We start from the raw sequence: 26,587 nt of genomic DNA on the forward strand, positions 1-26,587 counted from the left end.
GAAACCATACCTTTGACTAGACGGACCTTTGTCAGCAAAGTGACGTCTCTGCTTTTTAATTTGCTGTCTACCTTTGTCATAGCTTTTCTTCCAAGGAACAAGCACCTTTTAATTTTATGGCTGCAGTCATCATCTGCAGTGATTTTGGAGCCCAAGAAAATAAAGTCTGTCACTGTTTTCCTTTATTTTATGGTCTATTAATCTATGACAAAGGAGGCAAGTCTATGTAATGGAGTAAAGACATAAGTGGTATCTTCATAAGTGGTGCTAGGAAAACTGGACAGCTCCACGTAAAATAATGAGGTTAGACCATTTCCTGACACTATATACAAAATATTTACTCTTTAGTTTCAAGTCAGACCTGAGTTTGAATCCTGTATTTATCATTTATTAGCAGCGTAACCTTAAGTTATGTAACTTGACTAAATCTCTTTCCTCATCTAAAAATCAAGGATGGTAATGACTACTTTTCAGAGTTGCTTTGTGGTTTAAATGAAACAACTCTCATATAACTTTGAGCATGGTGTCTGGTACATTGTTATTGTTTAGTCACTAAGTTGTATCCAACTCTTTGCAAGTCCATGGACTGTAGCCTGCCAGGCTCCTCTGTCCATGGGATTTCTCAGGCAAGAATACTGGAGTGTTCCTTCTCCAGGGGATCTTCCCAACCCAGGGATCAAAACCCACATCTCCTGCATTGGCAGGCGGGTTCTTAACCCCTGAGGCACCAGAGAAGCCCATCTGGTACATAGGTTGATACATGTTAGTACCATACTCTTCCCCCCTTTCAGAAGTGGGAAGGAGTAAAATTTTGGCTGTAAGGATGTATAAATAAACAGTGCTTTACCAAGCTAAAGAGTTATAAATTTTTAGGTTTTTTGAAGCTCACACCTGAGGGCCTCGTGCTGACCTCAACTTTTAAAGCATGTGGGTGATATTTAGAAAATCACTGGTCTGCCCATATTTATGGACCAATGAGTGGGCAGGTGATATGGACCCTATAGCTCTTTCACCAACACCAGAATTCAAGGAAGTCTGCCAGCATTCCTGGGCCAGCTCTGGTCTCACGTTTCTGAGAAGAAAAGCCTCTGTGCTTATACACATATATTCCTTTCCTGAATTAGCACTTCTGGGAAAAGGTGCTTTCACCGACTCCATTTCTTTTGCCTGTCACGTATTTTTTTGTGAGGAGGGGGTCACTGTATCAACCCAGACAAGAAACCTGAGGTTCAGAGAGGTTAAATGAGCCAACCAAAGTCACATAAGGAGTGAATATTTGAGCCAGGATGCATGTGAAGCCTCAGTGTCCTGGTTCAGGGTTGTGTGTGCGTGGCCTGCAGCCGTGTCGTTAGTTATCCACGTCATCTCCCAGGTGTGTGCTCTTTCTCTTTTCTGTCCGTGCATCTGTCTTGAAGCTGCATGCCTGGGTGATGAACTTGACCAGCCCAGCTAGAGAACAGGGCTGTGAGTCACTGTGCCTCCTGCTGGAACTTCCCAACAATTGGGCTATTTCCATTAAACCACAATTGCACCATCTAAACCTCAAATATCCTGCTTCCTCCCATTGCTCCTCAAACCCCAAATTACCTTCATCGCCTGAATCTATTCCTCTTCCAGAGATCTCTAGTTCATTTAGGAACTCTATCACTCACCCAGTTAAAGGGTGTTAGTCTCCCAGTCATGTCCTACTCTTGGCAACCCCATGGACTATAGCCCACCAGGCTCCTCTGTCCATGGGACTTCCCAGACAAGAATACTGGAGTGGGTAGCCCTTTCCTTCTCCAGGGGATCTTCCTGACCCAGGGCTCAAACCCAGGTCTCCTGCAGTGAAGGCAGATCTTTACCCTCTGAGCCACCAGGGAAGCCCCAGTTACCAAACTGAAAAACAGGCATTAGCTGTGACTCTTTTTGTTCTTTCAGCTTCTATTTCTAGCAGATAACCAAGTGCTTCCAAATCTCCCTCCTATATCACTATGAAATTGGCTTATATCTCTTCATCCTCATGGCTATTTAGGCCTTCATCTCTCCTCTGGAATTACTATCACGGTTTCCTCGTGTGTCTTTCTTGCCCCTTCTAATCTTTTCTCCATGGTGTGCTCAGATATATCTTTATATAAAACAAATTAGACCAAGTTATCCCCTATATAAAGGCTCTTTTCATTTCCCCATTGTCGTGTTTTACCTTGTTTAGACAATCCTCAGACCTCCTCACTGTTTGCCTCTCCAGCTTCCTCTCCTTTGATACCCTTGCTTTCAATGATACTCAGTGTATCTGAGTTTCCTGAAAGCCTCATTTTCTCTTCCACCTCTGAGAGTCTGCACATGTCTTTCACTCAGCTTCAAACGTTCTGTCTCCTGAGATCAGGTTGGACTCTGATATTGACTATGAGCTCTAATAGGATGTGTCATGGATACCGCTCTATCCCTAAAATATTACACAGTGGCTAATAGGCGCTAGGGATTCAATAAATGTTTCTAATTAGTCTTCCTTCTCCCTAATCTCTTAGGCCAAATTTGAGCTGATTGTGTCAGAGGCTTCCTACCTGCGCAGCTTGCATATAGCTGTGGATCACTTCCAACATTCAGAGCAGCTCCGGGCCACCCTTTCCAACCAGGATCACCAATGGCTCTTCTCTCGTTTGCAGGATGTGCGTGACGTCAGCACCATGTGAGCGTTCCCTTCCCCCATAGACCACTCACTCAGCCTCACGCTCTTAGCCTGTAAACCTCTCGTTGGGTTTTTCCGTTTCCAGAGCCCTCTCATTGCTCCCTGCATGATTCCCAGAGGCTGTAGGGATGGGGAGAGCAAGGAGAGGAAGTGCAGGTGGATGGGAACAGTAATGGATAACTAAGTAAGAAATGCTTCCTGGATGGAGGTTTTGGCTGTCCTGGGGGCGTGCACAGCGTTGGAGATGAGGCGCATGCGTGTTCAGTCATGTCCAACTCTGCGACCCCTTGGATCGTAGCCTGCCAGGCTCCTCTGTCCATGGGATTTCCCAGGCAAGAATACTGGAGTGGGTAACCATTCCCTTCTCCAGGAGATGGGGTGGGAAACAGCTGACGATCAGAAAACCAGAACAAGATGAAAAGAAGGACAAGGCGTGGAATATTAGAACCAGAGACTTAGATCAGGGGCAAAGTAGCAGCAGAGGGAACCCTGGTGTGTGACAAGGACTCTACAGCGAAGAACAGTCAGTAGACGTTATTGACTAATGGAGAGAAGTTCCAAGCTCAAGCTTCAGCAGGGGTCAGCCGACTCCTCACTTGAGACCCACAGGTCTCAGGAGACTTGTTTCAACTCTGTGCAGGTTCCTTTCTGACCTGGAAGAGAACTTCGAGAACAACATCTTCACCTTCCAAGTGTGTGATGTGGTCCTGAGCCACGCCCCCAACTTCCGCCGGGTCTACCTACCTTATGTCACCAACCAGACCTACCAGGAACGCACCTTCCAGAGCCTGCTGTGAGACCTGATCCCCCATTTGGTCCCCACTTGGGCCCTGCAGTGACCCCCAATAGCCAGCCCAGTGTGACCCCCGCCCCCGCCCCCGAGAGCACATGCTCTCGTGCCTGGCCTGCGATTGCCACCCCCACCCCGCTTCCAGGACACCCTCAGCCATCCTCCCTGGGGCTCCTCTGCATTGGGTCCCCACCGTTCTTTCTCAGCCTATAGGTGTTCCGTTGCGCCCCCTCGCCCCGCGCCTTCACTGTGTCCCCCGTACGCCCTGCGCCCCTCCTCACCCGAGGCCCCCTGCCCTGCAGGAGTAGCAACAGCAGCTTCCGAGAGGTCCTGGAGAAGCTGGAGAGTGCCCCCATCTGCCAGCGCCTTTCCCTCAAGTCCTTCCTGATTCTGCCTTTCCAGCGCATCACCCGTCTCAAGCTCCTGCTCCAGGTACTGCAAGTCCCCCCTCAGCCCGCTCCCCTGAACCCAAAGGCTGGTCCATCCTTGAACTATGCTCCCACGCCCGGTGGACAGTGAGCTGTCTCCCCACGGCCCCCACCCTCCTTTCTCAGAATGGTTGGCTGCTACAGTTTGGTTCCTGACCCTCTCCATTGACCTCTGCCTCCTCTTTGCCCATCCCTTCTTTCCACCTGGCTCCTGCCTATGCCTTGTTCTATAGAACATTCTGAAGAGAACACAGCCTGGCTCTGCAGAGGAAGCAGAGGCCACGAAAGCACACCACGCCCTGGAGGAGGTAAGTGGCCACCGTCCCTGCTCGGACCCCCTGATTGTCCTTCACAGAGAAGTCTGCCCCTGCCCTAGCCCATGACTCCAGGAGGCACAAGTCCTGGCCAATGCGATCACTCAGCTGCCTCACTGCACCCACCAAACCTCCAAGCATTCACGCCGCTCAGCCACAAGGACACTCCACACCAAGGGACAGTCCCCAGATTACATCTTCCTTTGATGCAGCCAGGAATGTTCTAGCAGGTCTCCACAAAGTAGACCATCATCCTTGCGCTGTCTTTGCTCAGTTCCAGGCCTATAGAACAAGGAGAGCTATCACAGCCAGTTTCCAGATTTCTTGCAGGGGACTCAAAGTCAAGACCTCTTAACCAGGTTCTCTTCCTCTCTCCTCTCCCTGCTGAACACATAGCTGATCCGAGACTGCAATAACAATGTCCAGAGGATGCGACGGACGGAGGAGCTGATCTACCTGAGCCAGAAGATTGAGTTTGAGTGCAAAGTAAGTTCATCCCTTGTGTCCCCATGGGTCACCTTCCAACATAGAACAGTCTCGCTCACAGTATCCCAGCCTCTAAGCTCCTTTCTGCACACCTTCTCTTCTGCCCTATTTCTGGAATACCCACATGCCTACTACCTCTTTTTTTTTTTTATGTAATTAAATGTATTTATTTTTAATTGAAAGATAATTGCTTTATAATATTGTGTTAGTTTCTTCCAAACATCAGCATGAATCACCATAGGTAAACATATGTCCCCTCTCTCTTCATCCTCTGTCCCCATCCCCGGCTTCCAGGTTTTTACAGAGCCCTGGTTTGAGTTTCCTGAGTCACACAGCAAACTCAATTTCTATTTTATAGTGTTAAGGGGAAAATGGAAGATGCAGCTGTATATGTATTGCAGTATCTTATTTTTAGCGAAAAAGTAGGATAAAAATTTATATGTATTTGCTTGTGTATTCATAAAGAAACTCTGGAAAGATACCTAGGAAATAAAGGACAGTGGTTACTTGATGGGGAGAGAGTGCCTTTGAGACCTGGGCAGTGAGAGAGAACTTATCAATGTACACCTTTATAAAGATACACTTTTGGTAGTTGAATTATTCAATATTTTAGTCTCTATCTAGTCACCAAGGCAATATAAAATTGAATCCAGATAGAGGGCCAAAGTCTGGCATCCAAATCCAAATTTAAAATCGACATTCCACGTTCAAATTTTGATTCAGAACAGATACTATCCTTACCTCCCCCAAGGAGAGGGAAAATCCCTCCTCTACATGTTAATCAGTGTCCAGCACCCTTAACATTGTGCAAACTCCAGGCAGACTCCACTGAGCTCTCTGTATTCTCATCCACATCTGTTTCTGACTGCCCCTCTCACATCTCAGGTTATAATCAAAGAAAGAGGAGACGTCAGAAGCACCCTAAACCTTGAACTTCTATGAGACACATCATACACTGGTCTCAGCTCTGGGGCATCGTCCACCCATCCCAGTCAGATTCTCCCATCTCTTTCTTCAGTTCTAGTGTCTAAAACTGAGCGTTCTCATGGAGTCACTCTCCTGGGTTGAACCTTAGGGCATCTTCCATTTGCGTGAGCTGGGGACATGGGATCCAGCCAGCAGTAGTCAGGAGACAGCGGTAGTCAGATGCTTCAGAGAGAAGCAGAGTTTAAGTGGATGGGCTGTGAGCAAGAAGGAAGATGTGAAGGGATCATCGTTGGTGGAGGGATGTCAGAGGAAAAGGCCTGGTGAGGAGGGGCCCGCCTGGGAGAAAGCCTCACGCGTGTCCTGTGTGTGACGCCACCTTCTTTCTCTTCCCTGCTCCGTACAGATATTCCCGCTCATTTCACAGTCACGCTGGCTGGTGAAGAGTGGAGAGCTCACGGCTCTGGAGTTCAGCGTCTCCCAGGCGCTGCGGAGGAAGCTGAACACTCGCCCCGTCCACCTGCACCTCTTCAACGACTGTCTGCTGCTGTCTCGGCCCCGAGAGTCAGTGACTGGAACGGGAGGCCGGAACGCGAGGGGGACGTGGGATGAGGCAAGAGGGAAGGACTAGAGGGGACAGAGAAGGGTCCTGGTCCTGTAGAGGAACCTTCTCAACAGCTCACCCCATGGAGTCCAGGTCATGACCTGGAGAAGAGGAGAAAAGATCCAAAGCCAAAGAGGGGAATCCCACTGAATTACATCCTGAGATCACCCGGCAGGACCTCGACCATGTTATAGACAGGGCAAAATGCAGCATTTTAGCCTATATCACGTTTTCAAATAAGTCTATGTTGTCTCTGGACTTGCCTGGTGGCTCGGATGGTAAAAAATCTTCCTGCAGTGCAGGAGACCTGCGTTTGATCCCTGGGTTGGGAAGATCCCCTGGAGGAGGAAATGGCAACCCACTTCAGTATTCTTGCCTGGAAAATCCTCATGGACAGAGGAGCCTGGTGGGCTACGGTCCACAGGGTCGCAAAGAGTCAGACACAACTGAGCAACTAACACACATTCTGGGCTGGGCTCAGCCTTCTAGCCTAGCGATACTTAGCCAGTTCCAGATCCTAACTCTTTGGTCCTTAGAAACTTTATACTGGTTCTGTTTCTTCAACTCGTTAAGGTGGTGAGCATCCATTGCCCTGGATATGTGGTTTGCCAAGCCATTGACAGATCCCTTCCAGGGGCACGCTGACACCATCTTATGGTTTTTCATGAGAATTTACAGGCTGAACATGCTAAGGACAGGGATTCTGAATTGTAAAGATAAGCAGATGGATGAAGTCCGACCACCCCAGCGTCAGGCTGAAAAGCCTCGTGTTTTGCAGGGGTAGCCGATTCCTGGTATTCGACCATGCTCCCTTCTCTGCCGTCCGTGGGGAAAAGTGTGAGATGAAGCTACACGGAGCTCACAAAAACCTCTTCCGACTCTTCCTGCGGCACAATGCCCAGGGCTCCCAGGCCGAGTTCCTCCTCCGCACGGAGACCCAGTGAGATGGGGCTGCTCGGGGGGTTGCGGGGAGGGAGGGAAGACACCCGGGCAAGGAAGAGGGACCAGAGCAGAAAACAGCTACAGCACCAGTCAGTCCATTCTGGACCAGGGAGCATCCCCAGACCAGCCTACACCCAAACTCCTAGGGCTGACAGGTGACTTTGAGGAGCCTGGGGGTGGGGAGAGGTGTAAAGTCGCTGTTACCACCAAGGCTTAGCATCTGTTATGCCAAGAAGGACAAAGTGTGTAATTGGTTTACTGACATCCACGACTGAATGTGAATGAGCCAGAAATTCCTCAGTGCCCAAGGCTGGAGGGTGTATGCATGAATAAGTCATGAACTGGATAAGCACTGGGTGCTTTTAGCTTTCTTTGCTCCTATCTTCCCACCCAGTCCTCTGTTGAACAGAAATCTATAGTATTGAGAATGTTGATTGGCTCATCTCTTTAATAATAATAATGATACATTAGTAAAATATATTCACACATGCATACAGTGCAGAGTATTCAAAATAATGTCTAAAAGTCTGGTACACAGTACCTACCATAATGAACAGTTGTATCTATTACAGCTGTTACAGAAGATATAAGAAACCTCTTCTTTGAAAAGTTTGACCTGACACTTAATGGTCTGAGGGTCCTCACGTTGTAGACACTTTACGGTTTTGTCCCATTGGAAGACACTTCAGGGTAGGGTCAGTAATGCCTGCCCTCACTTACAGGACAGAGGGGCTGTACAGATGGAAAATGTCACCAACGTCAGGTCATCAGATACAGACTCACATTCTTTGTCTAGTGCTTTGGGTAGCATCTTCCTGGAACAGTGATAGTGTCAGCTCTCAGTTACTCCAGCGTGGTTGGAGGCAGAGGCTCAAATAATACAAAAACCTTCAGATAATTACAGAATTAGGCTTGGATCATATTGGGTTGACCAGAAAGTTCATTTGGGGTTTTCTATAACATCTTACAGAAAAACTGGAACAATCTTTTTGGCCAACCCAGTATTACATAACCAAAAAAAAAAAAAAATGGTGGATGCAGCTACCTGACCCAGTTATCACTACAGAATAATTTCGTCTCTGAGATATTTGACTGAAGGAAGGTGGGCAGGGTGTCAAAAAGTATGCAGAGTGATAGAGGGAATCTCAATTGAGCTGAACATTTCACTCAGTAGACTTCCCCAAATGGAAAATCTATGTGTGCACAATTGACAGTTGACTTTATGCCTCTACTTGAAAGACACGAGATGCCCTTAAGAGGGTAAGCTTGGAAAGAGAAAGGGAAAGATAAATGGTGGCAAGACATATGAACATGTAATTCATGATCCGATCAAATTTCCATCCAAGCAGAGTCCCATTGACTTTTGTCCTAGATATCACTGAACTAGACAAGTCTTTCCCATGGTCCCCCCGCTTCCCCACCATCTGCCCCTGTCCTGCACCCCCAGAGCTGCTGCTGAAGCATGACCCTGCTCTGTTTTCTCAGAAGTGAAAAGCTTCGCTGGATCTCAGCCTTGGCCATGCCGAGGGAGGAGTTGGACCTTCTGGAGTGTTATGGTGGGTGAAAGTCCAAGAGGGAGTGCGAAGTGGTCAGAAGTCTGCTTTGGATGCAGTTTAGGAGGGTGGGTGGTACTGAGATGCATCTGCTTAAAACTGCTCATCACCTTGGCAATGCCACCCCTCCATACACTCCTTGCCTTGGGCAGTAGTTCACTCATTTTGAATATTCATCCCTTTAAATCTATCCTGCTACTTGTTTGCCTAAATTTTACCAACTTAAAGGCTTGGGGAAATAAGGGGAGAAAGTCCATGTGGAGTGAGTTTGGGGGTAGCAATACAGTAGATTTGTCCTGACCACCACCCCCCTGTATGGGATGACCTGAGACCCTGCCTCTACCCCAGGCTTCCAGGCACCCACAGGCAGTCACAGACACACACATTAGGAAGTGTCTGTATTGAGTCTCATAGTTGTCCTCCAGCAAGGACTCTCTAATTTACATCCAGAGAGGAACTGAACTCAAAGGAACATTGAACTTTTAGTGACTCAAAAGAACAAATACAGGGCACTTTGGAAAAGGACGTAGGAAAACTAGGATATAGATGGAGTTCTGTTCACTGTGCAATCCATCTGCTGCACTTCACTTTCTCAGAAGAGAAAGAAAGCAAGAAAATTCTTGCTCCATCGCTGTGGTCTTGTGAATGGGAGATTCAGACAAGCTAAGTACAGGTAACAGTGCATGGTCTATTTATTCTCTCAGAGAACCAGTGCAGTGTGGTAAAGCATAAAGAGCCACAAACCCATGTAAGATAGAAGACTGTGGGTCAGGCATACTCTGGGGCTTCTTAATTTTGAACTTCAAAACTTTGGAAATTTCCCCTGGATCACAAAACCACAGAAAATCCAGAATGTCCTTGAGCCATCTTGATCAGCTCAGTAATTTATAGAAAAGGAAACTGAAACGAAAGGGCATTCAGTGCTTAGATTATATCAGGAAGCCCACTGGATAAGTCTCATTTGGTCCCACATGTACCATGGAGAGAAGGAAGAATGAGTCTCAGAGTTTACAATGGAGTTGGAGAGGCAGAACACAAACTTGGAACAATTAGGTAAAAGATAAATGGTTTGTCGTAGACAGTTTTATAGGAGTTCAGAATCCAATGAGGATGAAAGACACAGGGAAGATTTCAGTGCTTAGCAGAATCTCAATTCTGTGTAACAGTGGTCACTAAAAGGTGGTCACAACCTGTTTCTCAATTCATCTTCACTAGAGAGAGAGAATCTTTGATTCTTTTCAATGGTGGCATTTCTATCTCCTAATCAACCATCTTGGTCCCTGGGAGAAGATGGGGACTTTTCCAATTGTCTCTCTTGTGTGTAACTTTCAACAGTTTAAACTCTCTCTCCTCCCAGTCCTCTCAAGCTACCACCCCTGCAAGTCCTCCTTCACGTTCTAGTGCCTGCCTTTCCTCACCCGTCTCCTGCTCTTCTCTTCCAAGACTCCCCACAAGTGCAGTGCCTTCGAGCCTACAAACCCCGAGAGAATGACGAGTTGGCGCTCGAGAAGGCGGACGTGGTGATGGTGACCCAGCAGAGCAGCGATGGTAAGAGGGGACTCCACAGGGGACAGGCCGGGTATGGCAGGTGGGACGGTGTGGGTGGATGTCCTCATTTCCCAGGGCGCTCTAACAAAGCGCCACAAGTTGGGTGCCTTAAATGGGTAGAAATGTATCCTCTCATGGTTCTGGAGGCCAGAAGTCCTTTCTGAAGACTCTAGGAAAAGGTCTTTCCTTGCTTCTTCCAGATTTGATGGCCCCAGCTGCCTTGGCATTTGGCAGTATCACTCCAAGCTCTATCTGAATTCTGTGTGTGTGTAGGTGTCCACATTTCCCTCTTTTAATAAAGATACCAATTATATTGGGCTTCCCAGGTGGCTCAGTGGTAAAGAATCCACCTGCCAATGCAGGAGACCTGGGTTTGATCCCTGGGTCGGGAAGATCCCCTGGAGGAGGAAATGGCAACCCACTCCAGTATTCTTGCCTGGAGAATCCTCATGGACAGAGGAACCTGGCAGGCTACAATCCATGAGGTCATAAAAGAGTCGGACACAACTAACAACTAAACAACAACCAGTTATACTGAATGAATGGCCCACTCTGCTCAGGTATGACCTCATCTTACCCTCACTAATAATACCTGCAACAACTCTGCTCCCAAATAAGACCTCATTCTGAGGCTTTTGAGCTTAGCACTTCAACATATATTTTGAGGGAATACAGCTCACCCATAAGAGTGGAGAAGGCTCAGAATTGGGCAGCTACAGACTGTATCAGACCTAGTGCATGGGGAGGCTGAATTCCCCATGCTGGGGACTCTCCAGTTCCTCTAGCCTTCAATTCACAAGTGCATCCAGGAAGGAGGTCCGGGGGAAATTATTGTGAGTCTTTTCCAGGTAATTCTTCTTCCCACCCACCCTGTGCCCGTAGGCTGGCTGGAGGGCGTGAGACTGTCTGATGGGGAGCAAGGCTGGTTCCCTCTACAGCAAGTGGAGTTTATCTCCAACCCAGAGGTCCGCGCGCGGAACCTGAAGGAGGCCCACCGAGTCAAGACTGCCAAGCTACAGCTGGTGGAACAGCAGACCTAGCTGTTTTCTGGGAGGAAACCCCCGAGCTTAAGGATGAAATGTTCCTGGACAGGGCTGGCCCGGAACATGGTGGTGGAGGCCTTCTACGCATCAGGAACTAGACCTTCTGAAGCCCAAGAACACCACCCAGCTGCCAGGAGCTAGTCCCAGGCCTCCTCTTTTTTTGTGCTTTGTACTTGGTGCGGGGATTTTGAGGGACTTTGCACTGGACTCTGAGAACCTTTTCTCATAGAAAAAGGGATCCATGGGGCCTAAGCCAAGGAACTTTACTTCTCTTACCCTGCAGCTAAATGCTTTCAGAGTGCAGATTCGGAGCTGACCAGAGTTTCCATCATGGCTGTGTGTTAAACAGAATCTGACCCCAGTCCACTGGAGGGAGACATTTAAGGAGGATGGACAAATCAGATGGGAGGGTTAACTCGGTGACCTTTTAAGGTATCTTCCAACTCTGGAGATGACCTGTAATTACAGGGCAAGGTCAGCCCTGGGTCTCTGGGGTCTGTTGGCGGCTATGTGAGGTGATAGGCTCTCACTCTAATAAAGGTGGCATTTCTCCGAGTGTTTTCTCCCCAGACTCCTGCGCACTGAGCGAGGTTCAGAACGTGGGATCCCATGGTTCAGATGTCATGAAAGACCACGATGCTGACTGGGTTATAGCAGTGGCCGATTCTTTCTTTGACCCTGGAGAGCTTGGGCAATTTTTTTCTGCTTGTTACGGCCTCAGCGTTTGTATCAGGAAATAGAATGAGTTGATGGTTGATGAAAACTCCAAACCTTTTTTTTTAACTGAACCCACAAGTTAAGGTCTAAGCTAGTTTAGGTGGATTTGGAACTGCTACTCAGGCCCTTCATGATTTTATATTTTGACTCTAGATACTGTAAGGGTGTCGTCACCGCTGCCTCATCCTCTGTGTGAGAAAGAGCATGGTGCAGAATCCTAGAGTCCAGGTCACAAGACCTAACTTCCAGTTACTGCCTCAGCACGACGCAGCCTGCCTACTTCTCGGTTTCCTTACATGTAAAATGCAGAATCAAGCCACGTAACCTCCAGACTCCCATCCAGCTCTGTGATGTGTGATTCTCTATCTCCCACCAGGTTGCCTTTCTCAGTTGGAGAACATCCCCGCTTACATTTTTTTCTCATATCGAGCCGTCACACAGCAATGGTACCGTCATCTTTTAAGTGGGCACACTGGTCCATCCCTGGACATTCCACCCCTCTGCTTTATCTTTGGTGGTGATGGTTTAGTGGCTCAGTCATGTCCGACTCTTGCGACCCCGTGGGCTGTAGCCCCCAGGCTCCTCTGTCCATGAGGTTTCCCAGGCAGGATACTGGGGCGGGTCGCCTCTTGCTTTGCCATGCTTTATCTTTAGAGGGCCTCAGGGTAGAATTGCACTGCAGCTTTGTACAAAGGTAAGAATAATATTATAAATTTGGTCTCATACCCAATTAACTGTGATAGACATGATAGTATCACTTTTGGTAACACATTTGTTTACAGTCCATCCTAAAATGTAAGTTAGCTTACTTAATCTTTAGAAAAGTTATCACTATTAAGTTAATTAAGTTCAGAATAATACTAATGTATCCTGAACAGGCTGACAGTGCTAAAAAAGTCTAAAATAGAGATGACTATAGAGAAGTCCCATTGAGATTGTACATCTTTTCATAAAGCTAGCTTTTAAGTATTAATATATGTTAAATGTATATATTATAAGTAAACTAACAACTGATTCTTCTTAATAGCAATAACAGTAATTTTGATCCAGATCTTTTGTTCACACCAGTATTTGAACACTGGCCATATGACTCAAAGAGAGCCATATCCAACCTTATATTTTCTAGGCAAACTCTCCCTTACTCTCCCAGGGAGATAAAATATCAACTTCTGAATGATATACATGTAAAAAAAAAATGTTTTTAGTTAAATGACTGCTTCTTTGCTTGAAGTTGCTAAGGTTTTCTGAGCACCTGTAAGCTGACTTCTATTAAGGCTGAAAATGTCTTGAGGCATCTAACATATATTTGTTTAATCAGGTTATTCTCACCTAATCTGGGAAATTAAGAGACAATTGGCTTCTACTTGTCTTTAGATCCTTTGTTTTAAAAACAAAAACCAAGCGACAACAACAAAAAAGCTTAGATATGAATAATGGTTCCTGAATTGAATTACTACATTTTTATACTTTGGGCTTCAAAAAATTGGGCATAGTTCTTGTTATTGTCCCTTCCTTCTTCAGATTTTCAGAATTTAACTCAATTTATTCTTTAATCCTCATTGGCATCAGTGCATTAGAAACTTAGCAATTTCTTATGAGCTACTGTGAAAACAACTATTAACCAACACTTTCTGGACAGACTACATTTGAGGCGTATGTGACTATAGACAGTATTTTGTTGGCATTTTTTTTGAGGAAAACCGTGCACAGTGTCTTTAGGAGTCCTGTTCATTGCTCCTTTGCTGAACTGTAACAAGCTTGGCGCTTAAAATCCTGTAGGTATATGCTGAGTCACTTCCTTTAAATTTCCGTCTGTCAATTTTATCCACTCACATGACTTAGAAAGCTGTTTTGTAAAGGTTATTTTCACCATCAGCTTTTCATTTAGAGTTAGCTGTGATGTTACGATTCTTAGCGTTCGGCACTTACGCTGTCACAGTCATTTATAATGACTTTAATAAGATCAGCTTACATGTCAGTGTCTGGAAGGCTCACAGTTGGAGATGTGTTTATTTCCCCTGATTTCATTTTCTCTTAAACAACTTCTATATCCACAACACAAAGTAAAATGGATTTTGGTCCTAGGATGACTGATTTTTTTTTTTTGATGTGGCCCATTTTTTTAAAGTCTTTTATTGAACTTGTCACAATATCGCTTCTGTTTATGTTTTGTTTTTTTGGGCATGAAGCACGTGGCATCTTAGCTCCCCGACCAGGGATTGAACCCGCACCTCCTGCAGTGGAAGGCAAAATCTTAACCTCTAGACCTCCAGGGAAGTCCCTGTTTTGTTTTTATTAGTCTTTGGGATAGTTGTTTAAGTCTTTGAAAATGTAAAGAAATTACATTCCCTGGCTCTCCTTTCACACACATATTTATCCCCCTGAAATAAACCCAGTTTCCTCTTGGACCCCATGTCGATCTACCCATAATTCTCTCTTTAGTGATGCTCTCCTTGTCATAACTTCTTCTGGTTCATGAAGTCAGATTAGAAATGCAGTATTTTGGTGCAGCAGCCGTTTATAGACAAAACCGAACCTCACCCGCCCACCTGGAGACACCTCACTGAGACCTGGGCGTGTCTGCACTTGGTTTTCCACACCTCTAGGTAAATATCCTCCTGCCGGTGGTGACTTGACCCTATCACTCACACAGCTCAGTTACCTTAGAGCCGCATCTGCTATAAATATGACTCAGGAGCTGCGTGATTGCAGTGGCTCAGAGCCTGCTGTTTAACGTAATCTCCTGACTCTGAAATCAGGTGTGCCAAGGGGCCAAAGGTTACAAGCAAATGAGCTGAAGGGAGACAGACTCCAGACTTAGTCATGTTTCAGGTAGACTGAAAACATTCTCTATCCCTAATGGCTTTAGACCCATTTCTTCCAACCCACCCATTTCCAATGCCAATTACGGAGCGGAAATTTCTCCAGCCTCTTCCTGGGAAGAGGATGAAGCGCAGCATCCCTTCAGCTGGCAGAATTTCCAGGAAAACATCCCCAGAGCCAGGCGACGGCCAGAGGAAGATCCCTCGGGGCGTGTAGGTAAGTGAAAGAGGGTGTCTCGTCTCTTCTTTCCGGAAGGCTGGGCCCCGGGAACTGGGGAAGCAAAGGGGTTGGGTTGGTGTGAGCTGTAAACTTTTTTTCCCCAAGCTGGGAGGGAGTGACTACTGATCCCAGCTGCTTGGTGAATGAGTCACCGCCCTGAGGGCAGAGCCTGCTACAGGGAGGGGCCTGAGTCTGGCCCAGGAGCTCCCCAGAAGCTCCAATGGGCAGATAGATATTTTCCTGGAGTTTTACCTGAGCAGTTACCTCTGAACAATGCAGATTGAAAGCCTGAAGGACAGCAGGAGCCGCGGTAGTTTGCACTGAAAGACATGGAGCTTCTGAATCTGCCCATAGGCCTCAGGGCCCCAGAACACCAGGGAGAGAGTTTAGACTCTGCTGGGGAAAGTGGCTGAGGGCCACAGACCAGGCAAGACCCTGGTTGAGTCTGTAAGAGACCACAAGTCTGGCAAGAGATTCCAGCCATCACAGAGGCAGCCTTGGGAAGAAAAGGAAAATGCCGGGAGGAAAGAGGGCCCTGTGGAAGGGAGGCATCCTGCCAGTTGTAGAGGGTTTTCTTTCTGAGATCCACCGTGGGGGTTGAGAAAATCCCCCACTGTTGGAGTGGAAAGGACCCCAAAGGTCTTTGTGTCTAACCCCCTCCTGGTCACACAGGAGCTTGGGGAAGGGGGACAATTGGCTTAATACCACACAGCCAGAGAGTTGTAAACTGGCAAATCCGAACAGCCTGCTGTTTACCTCTAGGGTTTTAGCACGTGATCTGCGGCATTTGTGTGCCTCACAAAAGGTTGAAGGTGACTTGATGTAAAGTGCAAAGGTTGAGTAATGGAAAGGCAGATAAGTTTTGAAAAAGTGAGAGGAGCTGGCGGTCAGACTCGTGGAATGGTTAATAAACAGGTTTTAGTGACTGGACTAAGCTTGGCCAGGCAACAGACTGGAAAGAAAGATAAGGTGTGGCTTTTGCAGGCATTCATCATCCTTGCACAGCAGGGCCTTAAGAACTGGAGAGTTTCCTGAGTGCGGTGTGTGTGTGAACTGGAGAGTTTCCTGAGTGCGGTGTGTGTGTGTCTGTGTGTGTGTGTGTCCTCAGCTTTAGGGGAGGAAAGGACAGGAGGATCCTTGATAGAAGACGGAATGTGTGTAGAGGCACTGGACTTCCTCCTTGAAATCAGTGATACTGGCATTAGCAAATAAATGAGAAAAAAAAAAGATGAAGGAGGAGTTTTCCAGTTGAAAATCAAAGAAAATGAATGGGTAAATTATTTTTTTTTTTCAAACATTTGACAATAGTCCTTTAAATAAGTTCTGGGGACACATTTTAGTTCCTGGGTATGAAAATGTACCTGATTTCACTGGTTCAAATAATGAAGAGTTATAGGAAATAACAGGGCTTCCCTGGAGGCTTAGTGGTAAAGAACCCACCTACCAGTTCAGGAGGCGCCAGCGATGCGAGTTCAATCTCTGTGTGGGAAAGATCCCCTGGAGGAGGGCATGGCAACCCACTCCAGTATCCTTGCCAAGAGAATCCCATGGATGGAGGAGCCTGGCGGGCTACAGTCCATGGGGTCGCAAAGAGTCAGACACGACTGAGTGATTGAGCTTGAGCACCATAAGAAATAAAAGCCAAACCAAAATGAATAATGGACAAGAAGGCAAAATAACGAAGTGGGTGAACTGGAGCGCTTGGGAAGATTCCGTGCTTGTTGTTGATGGTGGCTCGGAGGGGACTTCCGAATAACAGATTGCACTCTTGGCGGCTGCAGGGACACAGATTGGGACAAGGCTGTCTACACACTGGGCAGAACTGGGTGGAAAGGATGATGTAAGCAACAGCAGGGTGAGAGATTCCACCCAGGAAGGATGGGTGGAATCCCTGTGGGTGGAAATTCCATTCTCAGACAATACACTGCACAGGAAGGGACGCACTTGACGCAACTTGACCAGAGCAATGAGGCTAAGAACCAGAATGTGAAGGTGACACAAAGACATAGAAGCGCGAAGGCTGAGGCAGAAGCCAGCTCCTCTGGAGTTCCGTATTTTATGAATCATTCTCCTCTTAGATGCCCGGGTACTATAACCTGAGGTCAGTTTGACCATCTCTCCCCCCTACCCAAACAGTCAAGTTCTGTTGCTTTCTTCCCAGCATCACTCCCACTGATTGCTTCCCTCTTGTTCTCCCTGTTATTGTTTCTCTGTTGCTCAGTCGTGTCCGACTCTTTACAGCCCCATGGGCTGTAGCCCACCAGGCTCCTCTGTCCCTGGGATTCTCCAGGCAAGAATGCAGCAGTGGGCTGCCATGCCCTCCTCCAGGGGATCTTCCCGACCCAGGGATCAAACCCAGGTCTCCCCCATTGCAGGCAGATTCTTTACCAGCTGAGCCACTAGGGAAAGCCCCTTGTTCTCCTACCACTATTTTAATCTCAATACCTCATCCCTGGACACTGGCATGCTGTCCCCACTGATCTATCTACTCCCAGTCTTTTCACCGTCAATCTTTGTGGAAGAGTGCCTTATAGTGATTTCAGGTTTGACTGTATCCTCTTTACCCCTCTGATTAGCTACCAGGTAACAAGTCTGGATCCACCCCAGCCATCCAGCCCCACCTCCCTCCTCTCACATGGCCCCTTATCTACGATTCACTCCCCTCCAGGCCTGTCCCTCTCCAGCTTTGGAACACGAAGCTTCCTCTTCCCTTTTTACAGTGCTTTCTTCTCTATGTCTCAGGACAAGGTCCCTCAGTTCAGTTCAGTTCAGTCGCTCAGTCGTGTCCGACTCTTTGCGACCCCATGAATCGCAGCACGCCAGGCCTCCCTGTCCATCACCAACTCCCGGAGTTTACTCAAACTCATGCCCATCGAGTTGGTGATGCCATCCAGCCATCTCATCCTCTGTCGTCCCCTTCTCCTCCTGCCCCCAATCCCTCCCAGCATCAGGGTCTTTTCCAGTGAGTCAACTCTTCGGATGAGGTGGCCAAAGTATTGGAGTTTCAGCTTCAACATCAGTCCTTCCAATGAACACCCAGGACTGATCTCCTTTAGAATGGACTGGTTGGATATCCTTGCAGTCCAAGGGACTCTCAAGAGTCTTCTCCAACATCACAGTTCAAAAGCATCAATTTTTTGGCGCTCAGCTTTCTTCACAGTCCAACTCTCACATCCATACATGACCACTGGAAAAACCATAGCCTTGACCAGACGGACCTTTGTTGGCAAAGTAATGTCTCTGCTTTTTAATATGCTACCTAGGTTGGTCATAACTTTCCTTCATAACAATGTCCCTACTTCTTTTTAAATCAGACAATACTGAGTCAATTACTTACATACAGACCAAGGGTCTATGGAGGGATTTGATTCTAAATCTAATCTAGATCACACCCATTGTTTTCTTACACTGATCCCCACCTTCTGCCCTCCTTTTTTAAATTTATCTCCCCCAACTCCAGTCTTCTTGCCTGGAAAAATCCCCTGGACAAAGGAGCCTGGTGGGTTACAGCCCACGGGAGTCACAAAGAGTCAGACATGACTGAGCACACACACACAGCTATCAAAATACTCTGCTTCTTCAAGTTGGCGCCTCTTGACATAGTTGACATCCCATCCAAAATTTACTTATTTTGCAACTTTGGACAAATACACAAACCTCTCTGTGTCTTTGATTTTCATCTGTCAAATGAATAATATGTTCTGGGGTTGTTGTGAAATGAAATTCCCTATTAAAGAGCTCAGTTCAGTTCAGTTCAGTCACTCAGTATTGTCCGACTCTTTGCGACCCCATGGACTGTAGCACGCCAGGCTTCCCTGTCCATCACCAACTCCTGGAGTTTACTCAAACTCATATCCATTGAGCATCCAACCATCTTATCCTCTGTCGTTCCCTTCTCTTCCTGCCTTCAATCTTTCCCAGCATCAGGGTCTTTTCAAATGAGTCAGCTACACAATAAGTGCTAAATAAATGGCTACCACCGTCATTAATATTTTGTCTGAGGACCAATTTCTGAGTGAGTGAGCTAGTTCAGTTCTTCCTGTGGTTTCATAAAATATACACAAAACTGTGCATCACTGATAGCATCATTCCTATTCAGAGTTTTCAGCTTTTAGATGATATATTGGCATTCAGGAAGCAAGAATCTCTACCTGCATTTAGTGAGGTGAGAAATAAAAAACTCAAAAGACTTCTCGGTCAAGGCATTCTTAGGAAATCATTGAAATATCAGTGTCCTCCTCTGTAGACTGGGGTAAAGCGATCTGACTTGCACAATTATTTGTCCAACCACCTCTCCAGATCCACGTGGGCTTTGCATCTTTCCTCACCAGCACCTCTTCCAGCTCTTTCCACCTTCACCCTAACCCTCCCGCATTGCAGGCAGATTCTTTACCCTTGCCCATTCCTCACCAGTTTCAGTGCCACATTTTCTTATACTTTTCCTTTCATTGGCATTGCCCCGAGTCCATCCTAAGACCTCTTTCTTTCGTGCTACGTTCTGTCTGAGCCATTCTGCATGGTCCTCATGGACCATGGACCTCAACTAGCATTTTCTATGCTGAAGAAGCTCAATAGTAACCTCTGGTCTTTCTCATGGAGCCTAGCTCCCCATTTTCCTCCCTAGACACGTCCACCCCGACAACCACAGAAATGAAAGCCTCAACCTGCACAAACTAAACAGCCTTCCTGTCCTGGTATTTGCTCCAGCCCCATTATTTCCTTTCACAATCAGTAGCATTTCTTAATTACCAAAGTCTTTGTCCTCTTCTCTTACTCCTTGAGTCCTTTCAACTCATTTCTTATCATGTCATATTACAATGCTTCTGATTCTGAAATATTTCTCAGACTTGACCCTCTTGTTTCTTTAGCTTTCTCTAGCCTCTCGTCATCTGTCACTTAGACTCACTCCATAAGTAGCCTGGTCTGGTGTCTCTGCCTCTCCTCTCTAAGCTCTCCAATCTTGGGCTCCCTTTGTCTTTCTAAAACCCAAATTTGGGCAGTGAGTGAAAAATGCCACTGCCTCTCTCATGGCCCGCAGAAAACAGCTCAAGCATCCCAGCATTGAATTTGGGCCTTTCACCCTGGAGTAGGAAATGGCAACCCACTCCAGTATTCTTGCCTGGACAGAATTCCATGGACAGAGGAGCCTGGCGGGCTACAGTCCATGGGGTCGCAAGAGTTGGACATGACTGAGTGACTTTCACTTTCACAGTCTCACTCTCTCTTACCAGCCTCCTCTGCCACAGTCCCTCCATTGGCCTCTTCTACGTACAAATCCAGCCCCTGCGACCTCCTCCCTCATCGTCTTCCCAGTCTCCCTTCTGCCTGAAGTGCCCTTCCTTCTCCGCTTATCCCACTTCTGCTCTCCTTTAAGACAAACGCCCTGGACTCGGAAGCTTTCTGAGCCACCGCGGACATGGGTGCTGCACCCTCTGGACGTATAGCTCACCTTGTTCTCATGGCTGAGTTCCCGCACAGCATCGCCTGCCTATAGTGTAACTGCTCATTTGTGTTTGACTCCCCAGCGAGACTGTGAGTTCCCTGAAACTTGGAAAGACAGTTTATTAATCTTGTGTTTGTTCACCCGGTGCTATTGCTGCCTGTAAATCCCCACTGAATGATGGAATGAACATCTGCCTTCATTTCTCAGGACTTGGTTATGAAATTCAAGAGAGAGGGTATTTTTGAAAGAACATTATACACTAAACTACAAGTATAAGAAGGCTAACTATCCCAGATTTTCTCTCTGGCCTAAAACGATACCACTTCTAGGTGAATGAAGGCAATTCTTCACCTCTAAGACTTACTCTTAACTAGTCAAGACCATTTACGACTTGAAATGAAATCAACAAAAGCCAAATTGTCTTTTGCAGCCTATTTTCCTGTCTTCTGTTAGTGCAAGTGATGTTAAAATATGCATTTCAAAATACATTCAAATGGACTATCACAGAAATATATAAATGAATAATTAATAATGTGACTAGCAGGAACAGAAAATAGAGTAGGATTCCAAAAGGTTTTAGAGCATTTTTTCAGACATGTACAGAGCCTATATTTAGGGTTATGATGGCAGGAGGAAGGAAAATACTAAGTGAACAGGACTGTTCAGAGCTTGAAATGCAAGAAAGCTGAGTAGAGATACAGAGGCCAACTCCCGGCTCTTGGCTCCTGGACAGTCTCAGTTGTGAAGCTATGGTGGATGTAGCCATCCCTAGGAAAGCACTACAACTAGGGTTGCCAGATTTAGCAAATGAAAATACAGGTCACGCCCCTCTTGCAGGAAGTATACTAAAAAAATTTGTTGTTTATCTGCAATTCAAATTGAACTGAACACTCTATATTTATCTGGCACACTAAGTTGCAACCCAAATGACCTGACTATCTTTAATGTCTCAGTGGCTCTAGGGCATTTCAGAGAAAGAATTACCATGGGCTTTGTTACTGTGTACAACCAGGAGACCGAGGGCCATGGTTACAGTGGTGGTGCATCGCCATCTAGTGAAAACATTGTGAGCATGCAGGCTTGAGGCATAGAAGAGTTCTATCCTGGAGTCTGCAAGGAAGGAAGGATTCTGTTCCAGCCAGCTGCACACTCTGAGATTGCACTGTTGGAGGGTAATCAGACCCAGAGAATAGGGGCTGGGGGGGAGGGTTGGTGATGGGGGGGGTGGTTGTTTATTGGCTAAGTCGTGTCCGACTCTTTGCAACCCCTAAGACCCATTAGACTCGACTCTGTCCATGGGATTTCTGAGGCAAGAATAGTGGAGTATTTCATTAGTCATGTATGGATGTGAGAGTTGGAACATAAAGAAAGCTGAGCACTGAAGAATTGATGCTTTTGAACTGTATGGTGTTGGAGAAGATTCTTGAGAGTTCCTTGGACTGCAAGGAGATCCAACCAGTCAATCCTAAAGGAAATCAGTCATGAATATTCATTGGAAGGACCGATGCTGATGCTGAAGCTGAAGCTCCAATACTTTGGCCACCTGATGCCAAGAACTGACTCACTGGAAAAGACCCTGATGCTGGGCAAGATTGAAGGCGGGAGGAGAAGGAGACGCCAGAGGATGAGATGGTTGGATGGCATCACTGACTCGATGGACATGAGTCTGAGCAAGCTCTGAGAGTTGGTGATGGACAGGGAAGCCTGGTATGCTGCAGTCCATGAGGTCGCAGAGAGTCAGACAAGACTGAGCGACTGAACTGAACTGAATACCTGAGTGGGTTGCCATTTCCTTCTCCAGGGGATTTTCCTGGCCCGGGGATAGAACTCTCCTCTCCTGCGGCAGCAGGCAGATCCTTTTCCACGAAGGCACCAGGGAAGCCCCCACGTGACTAATGTGCTCGTGCCCTGCAATCTAAGGAGAAGGAGTAGCCTGACCCTAGAGCGTCAGCACACAGTGTCAGCTCACTCACTCTCACCAAATCCGAAACAAAAGCTAGACAGAGCTTGCTCAAGAGCCTTCCAAGTGGGGATGGCTCAGAAGAGTGTGGAACTATGATGTTCTGTGTAATCACAGATAATTATAACAAAGAATGAAAGAAGTCATCTAAAAGGTAAAGAGCTGAAAAGATGTAAAAGGAGGCACATCCTGGAATTTTAAGGATATTATCTCAAAGTGTTCAAAGAGTTCAGAAGAAACTTATTGCTGCAAAACATGCTAAAAATCAATACTAACATTAAGACCAACAATGATAATAATAATAAAACCAAACTTGGAACAGGGAGAAAGGAAAAAAATAAATATGCTTCTCGAGGAAGACATTATAAGGTAAACATGGAATTCAGAGAAAGCAAAAACAACTGACTGTCACTTTAGCCTGTCTTCCCCAGAAAGGATAACATTCTAGAAATGAAAAGGATTGGACGAAAAACACAAGATTGTCTTAAAACCCAAACAGGATGCTTACAGCTGATTTAAACAATTCTATATTTCTTCCAGAGCAGAACAGGAGAGGGTGCCTAAAATTTAATAGAAGCAATCATCCTAATTTTCAAAGAGATTATTTGTAGAAACTAAAGTATTAACTTAATGCAATATTTTCATAAATTGCTAGAAGAGATTATTGAAAGATTGTTTGTGAACATTTAGATTAAAAATAATCATAAAAGACAATAGGTGTTCCTTATGAATGACTCATGCCAAACTAATTTATGTTGTTAGATTTCCAAGAATGTTAAATTATTAGGGTGCTATAAAGAGAATTTTTTTTTTTTAGTGAGTCATACAGCAAAGGTTTTTTTCCCAAAATCCTAAATATGGCAAAGGAGAGCCCTGGATAGGAACAGAGTTAAGGAAGATTTTAGCTAGTTTAACTCTGTACTTTAAAAAAAAAAAATGCTTATTAATATTTTCAAAGAGTTAGGTCAAAATGTTCCATATTTATTTTTATCTTGTTTACTAATAATAAATGACTTGATTGTAAAACTCATAAAGCATTCTGAACAGAGAGAACCAAACTGCAAAAATATGGCTAATTTATGTAAGGACTCCAAACTACCTTAACAAGCTCAATAATGGACATTTAGGTTGCTTCCACATCTCGGCTGTTGTTAACAGTGCTACAGTGATTATGGGGATGCATGTCTCTCTTCACGTTATGGTTTTCTCCGGATATGTGCCCAGGACTGGGATTGCTGGATCATATGGTAGTTCTGGGTTTAGTTTTTCAGGAACCTCCATACTGTACTCCATAGTGGCTGTCCAATTTACATTCTCACCAAACAGTATAGGAGAGTTCCCTTTTCTCCACACCCTCTTCCCATTTACTGTGTTTGTGGATTTTTTGATGATAGACATTCTGGCTGGTGTGAGTGATATCTCATTGTAGTTTCAATTTGCATTTCTCTAACAATTAACAGTGTTGACCATCTTTTCTTATACCTGTTGGCCATCTGTATATGTTTTTTGGAAAACTGTCTATTTAGATCTTCTCATTTTCTATTTGGGTTTTTCTTTTTAATATTTTTTGTAAACTGCATGAGCTGTTCGTATATTTTGGAGATTAATTCCTTGTCAGTGGCTTCAGTTGCAAATATTTTCTCCCATTCTGTGGGTTGTGGTTTTTTTTTTTCATTTTATTTATGGTTTGTTTTTCTGTGCAAAAGTTTTTGAGTTTAATTAGGTTCCATTTGTTTGTTTTTATTTTCATTACTCTAGAAGATGGACTCAAAAAATACTGCTGTGATTTAGAGTGTTCTGCCTGTTTCCCTCCAAGAGTTTTATAATGTCTGGCCTTACATTTGGGTGTTTAATCCATTTTATTTTTGTGTACGTTGTTAGAGAATAGCTGTCCAGTTTTACAGGAGCCACTTATTGAAGAGACTGTCTTTTCTCCATTGTATACCCTCACCTCCTTTGTCATACATGAATTTATTTCTGGATGTTTTATCCTGTTCCATGGACACCACTCTTGTAAGGAGCACGTGCAAGCTCATATTCTCTGGAAAAGAGATATTTAAGGTGGGGAGAGTGAGCCCAGGCCCCTTGAGGCCAGGGCTCTGAGGAGTGACATATAGCTCTCAGATCTTGTGATATCAGGTTTATTCTTTGTAGCACAATGCAAAACAAACCTCAGATCAGTTAAACAATACTGACTTCCTCCTAGCAGAAGAAAGAACTTCATTATAATTACAGCTTTCAAAATTCTATAGGCTCTTATGTAAAGGAGTCAGCTCCCCCTCAACCCTGCAGCCCCCACTGGAAGTTAAGAATTAATGATGCTCCATCAGTGGTGGTGTAGAGCTCATTCCTGCATCTGCCAGCTGGTTGGACTTGTCAGCCTAGGATTTTGTGCTTCTAAAATGTTTTCACTGTTTTCCCTTGGTTTGATCTTTCATTCATTCTCAATTCTCACATTTTGTTTTCAGTATACTGTTAGAGACTGCCTAAGACTTTAATTGTATATAAGCACAGATCTTAAAGCCCATTACCCTCCAGTTCTTGGCTTTGGATATCTACTGTTTGCTAAAAATACAGGGCGTTACTTATCTAAGTCGTCGTTTTCATTGTTTAGTCGCTAAGTTGTGCCCAACTCTTTCATGAGCCCATGGACTATGGTCCACCAGGTTCCTCTGTCCATGGGATTTCCCAGGCAAGAATACTGGAGTGGGTTGCCATTTCCTTCTCCAGGGGACCTTCCAGACCCAGGAATGGAACCTACATCTCCTGCATTACCATTTGGGTTCTTTTTCACTGAGCCACCAGGGAAGCCCTTACTTATCTTAGCAGCAGGAACCTAAATCAGTAAAGATCTGGATGAGAAAATGTCCAGCCTCTTTGCAGGCTTTGAAAGCAGCAGTATGTTGTGGTAACTGATGGCAAGAGAGGAAAAATAGCATGGAATTGAACAGTTACTGTCTTCTACCCCTTATGTAGAAGAATTTTTTCCCTTATGCTGTTTTTAGCCTGCTCATTTCATGGGTGTCATGAGACAAAATGTGAAAGCAAAAGAGAGCGGTATATTTCAAAAGACCCAGTTACATCATAATTATTGTTGTTGTTTAGTTGCCAAGTCGTGTCTGACTCTCTTGTAACCACGTGGACTATGGCCCGCCAGGGTCCTCTGTCCATGGAATGTCTTTAAAACCCTACACAGATAACCAGACATGTGTTTGTGTAGTTAAGGTGATTCTTCTCCATTTCTCAATAGTTTCCCTTTTAAGTTCTTAGGGTTCATGACCCTAGAACTAGTATGGTGGATATGTTAATACATATTTTTGAAACAAATTGTGTTTTCCAATAGCCATAGCATTGGAGGTCCAGAATAGCACCCCCATGTACACTCAAGTGCACAGTAAAGTGGTTTGAGTCAATAGCCCTGAAATTCTAGTTATTTGGACACTACAGGGTCATCAGAAGTGTGTGTGTTAGTTGCTCAGTTATGTCCAACTCTTTGCAATGCCATAGACTGTAGCCCGCCAGGCTCCTCTGTCCATGGGATTCTCCAGGCAAGACACTAGAGTGGGTTGCCATTCCCTTCTCCAGGGGATCTTTCTGACCCAGGGATTGAACCTGCATTTTCTGCATTGCAGGCAGATTCTTTATTGTCTGAGCCACTAGGGAAGCCTGCAGGGTCATCATATGTGGGTACTAAATATATATACATAAATATATATATAAGAGCATCCTCTTCTTGATCTTCCCACCCATCTACCCCACCCCTTTCTCCACTCAGAAAAAAAAAAAAAGAGCTTTGGGAAAATAAGTCATGGTTCACAGTTCTAGAGACTTGGCCTAAATAGCCTCGAGTTTCTCTCGTCATTCTATCCCTAGTTAAGTGTTAATCACGTCAGTCGTTTCTGACTCTTTGCGACCCCATAGACTGTAGCCTGCCAGGCTCCTCTGTCCATGGGATTCTCCAGGCAAGAATACTGGAGTGGGTTGCCATGCCCTTCTCCGAGGGGATCTTCCCGACCCAGGGAACGAACCCTGGTCTTCTGCCTTGCGAGCGGATTCTTTACAGCCTGAGCTCCCATCCCTGTAGGGCCCAAATTCCAGAAAAAGTCCCAGGTTCAGGTTTGTTCA

The 26,587-nt window shown here is 45.7% G+C and overlaps 1 protein-coding gene across 1 annotated transcript in view; it reads left to right on the top strand.

Moving 5' to 3' along the window:
- Window positions 1-11,855, top strand: part of ARHGEF5 (Rho guanine nucleotide exchange factor 5) — a 28,389-nt gene extending 16,534 nt beyond the window's left edge. Inside the window, exons 6-15 of the mRNA XM_043463949.1 lie at window positions 2,508-2,668; window positions 3,309-3,461; window positions 3,761-3,890; window positions 4,120-4,194; window positions 4,597-4,686; window positions 6,017-6,174; window positions 6,993-7,154; window positions 8,642-8,712; window positions 10,153-10,257; window positions 11,140-11,855. Coding sequence (XP_043319884.1) covers window positions 2,508-2,668; window positions 3,309-3,461; window positions 3,761-3,890; window positions 4,120-4,194; window positions 4,597-4,686; window positions 6,017-6,174; window positions 6,993-7,154; window positions 8,642-8,712; window positions 10,153-10,257; window positions 11,140-11,297 — 1,263 coding nt within the window. The 3' untranslated portion in view covers window positions 11,298-11,855. The remainder of the gene's footprint in view (window positions 1-2,507; window positions 2,669-3,308; window positions 3,462-3,760; window positions 3,891-4,119; window positions 4,195-4,596; window positions 4,687-6,016; window positions 6,175-6,992; window positions 7,155-8,641; window positions 8,713-10,152; window positions 10,258-11,139) is intronic.
- Window positions 11,856-26,587: the final 14,732 nt, after the last annotated feature.

This window comes from Cervus canadensis, chromosome 3, assembly GCF_019320065.1.
Source record: "Cervus canadensis isolate Bull #8, Minnesota chromosome 3, ASM1932006v1, whole genome shotgun sequence".
Taxonomy (NCBI): Eukaryota; Metazoa; Chordata; class Mammalia; order Artiodactyla; family Cervidae; genus Cervus; species Cervus canadensis.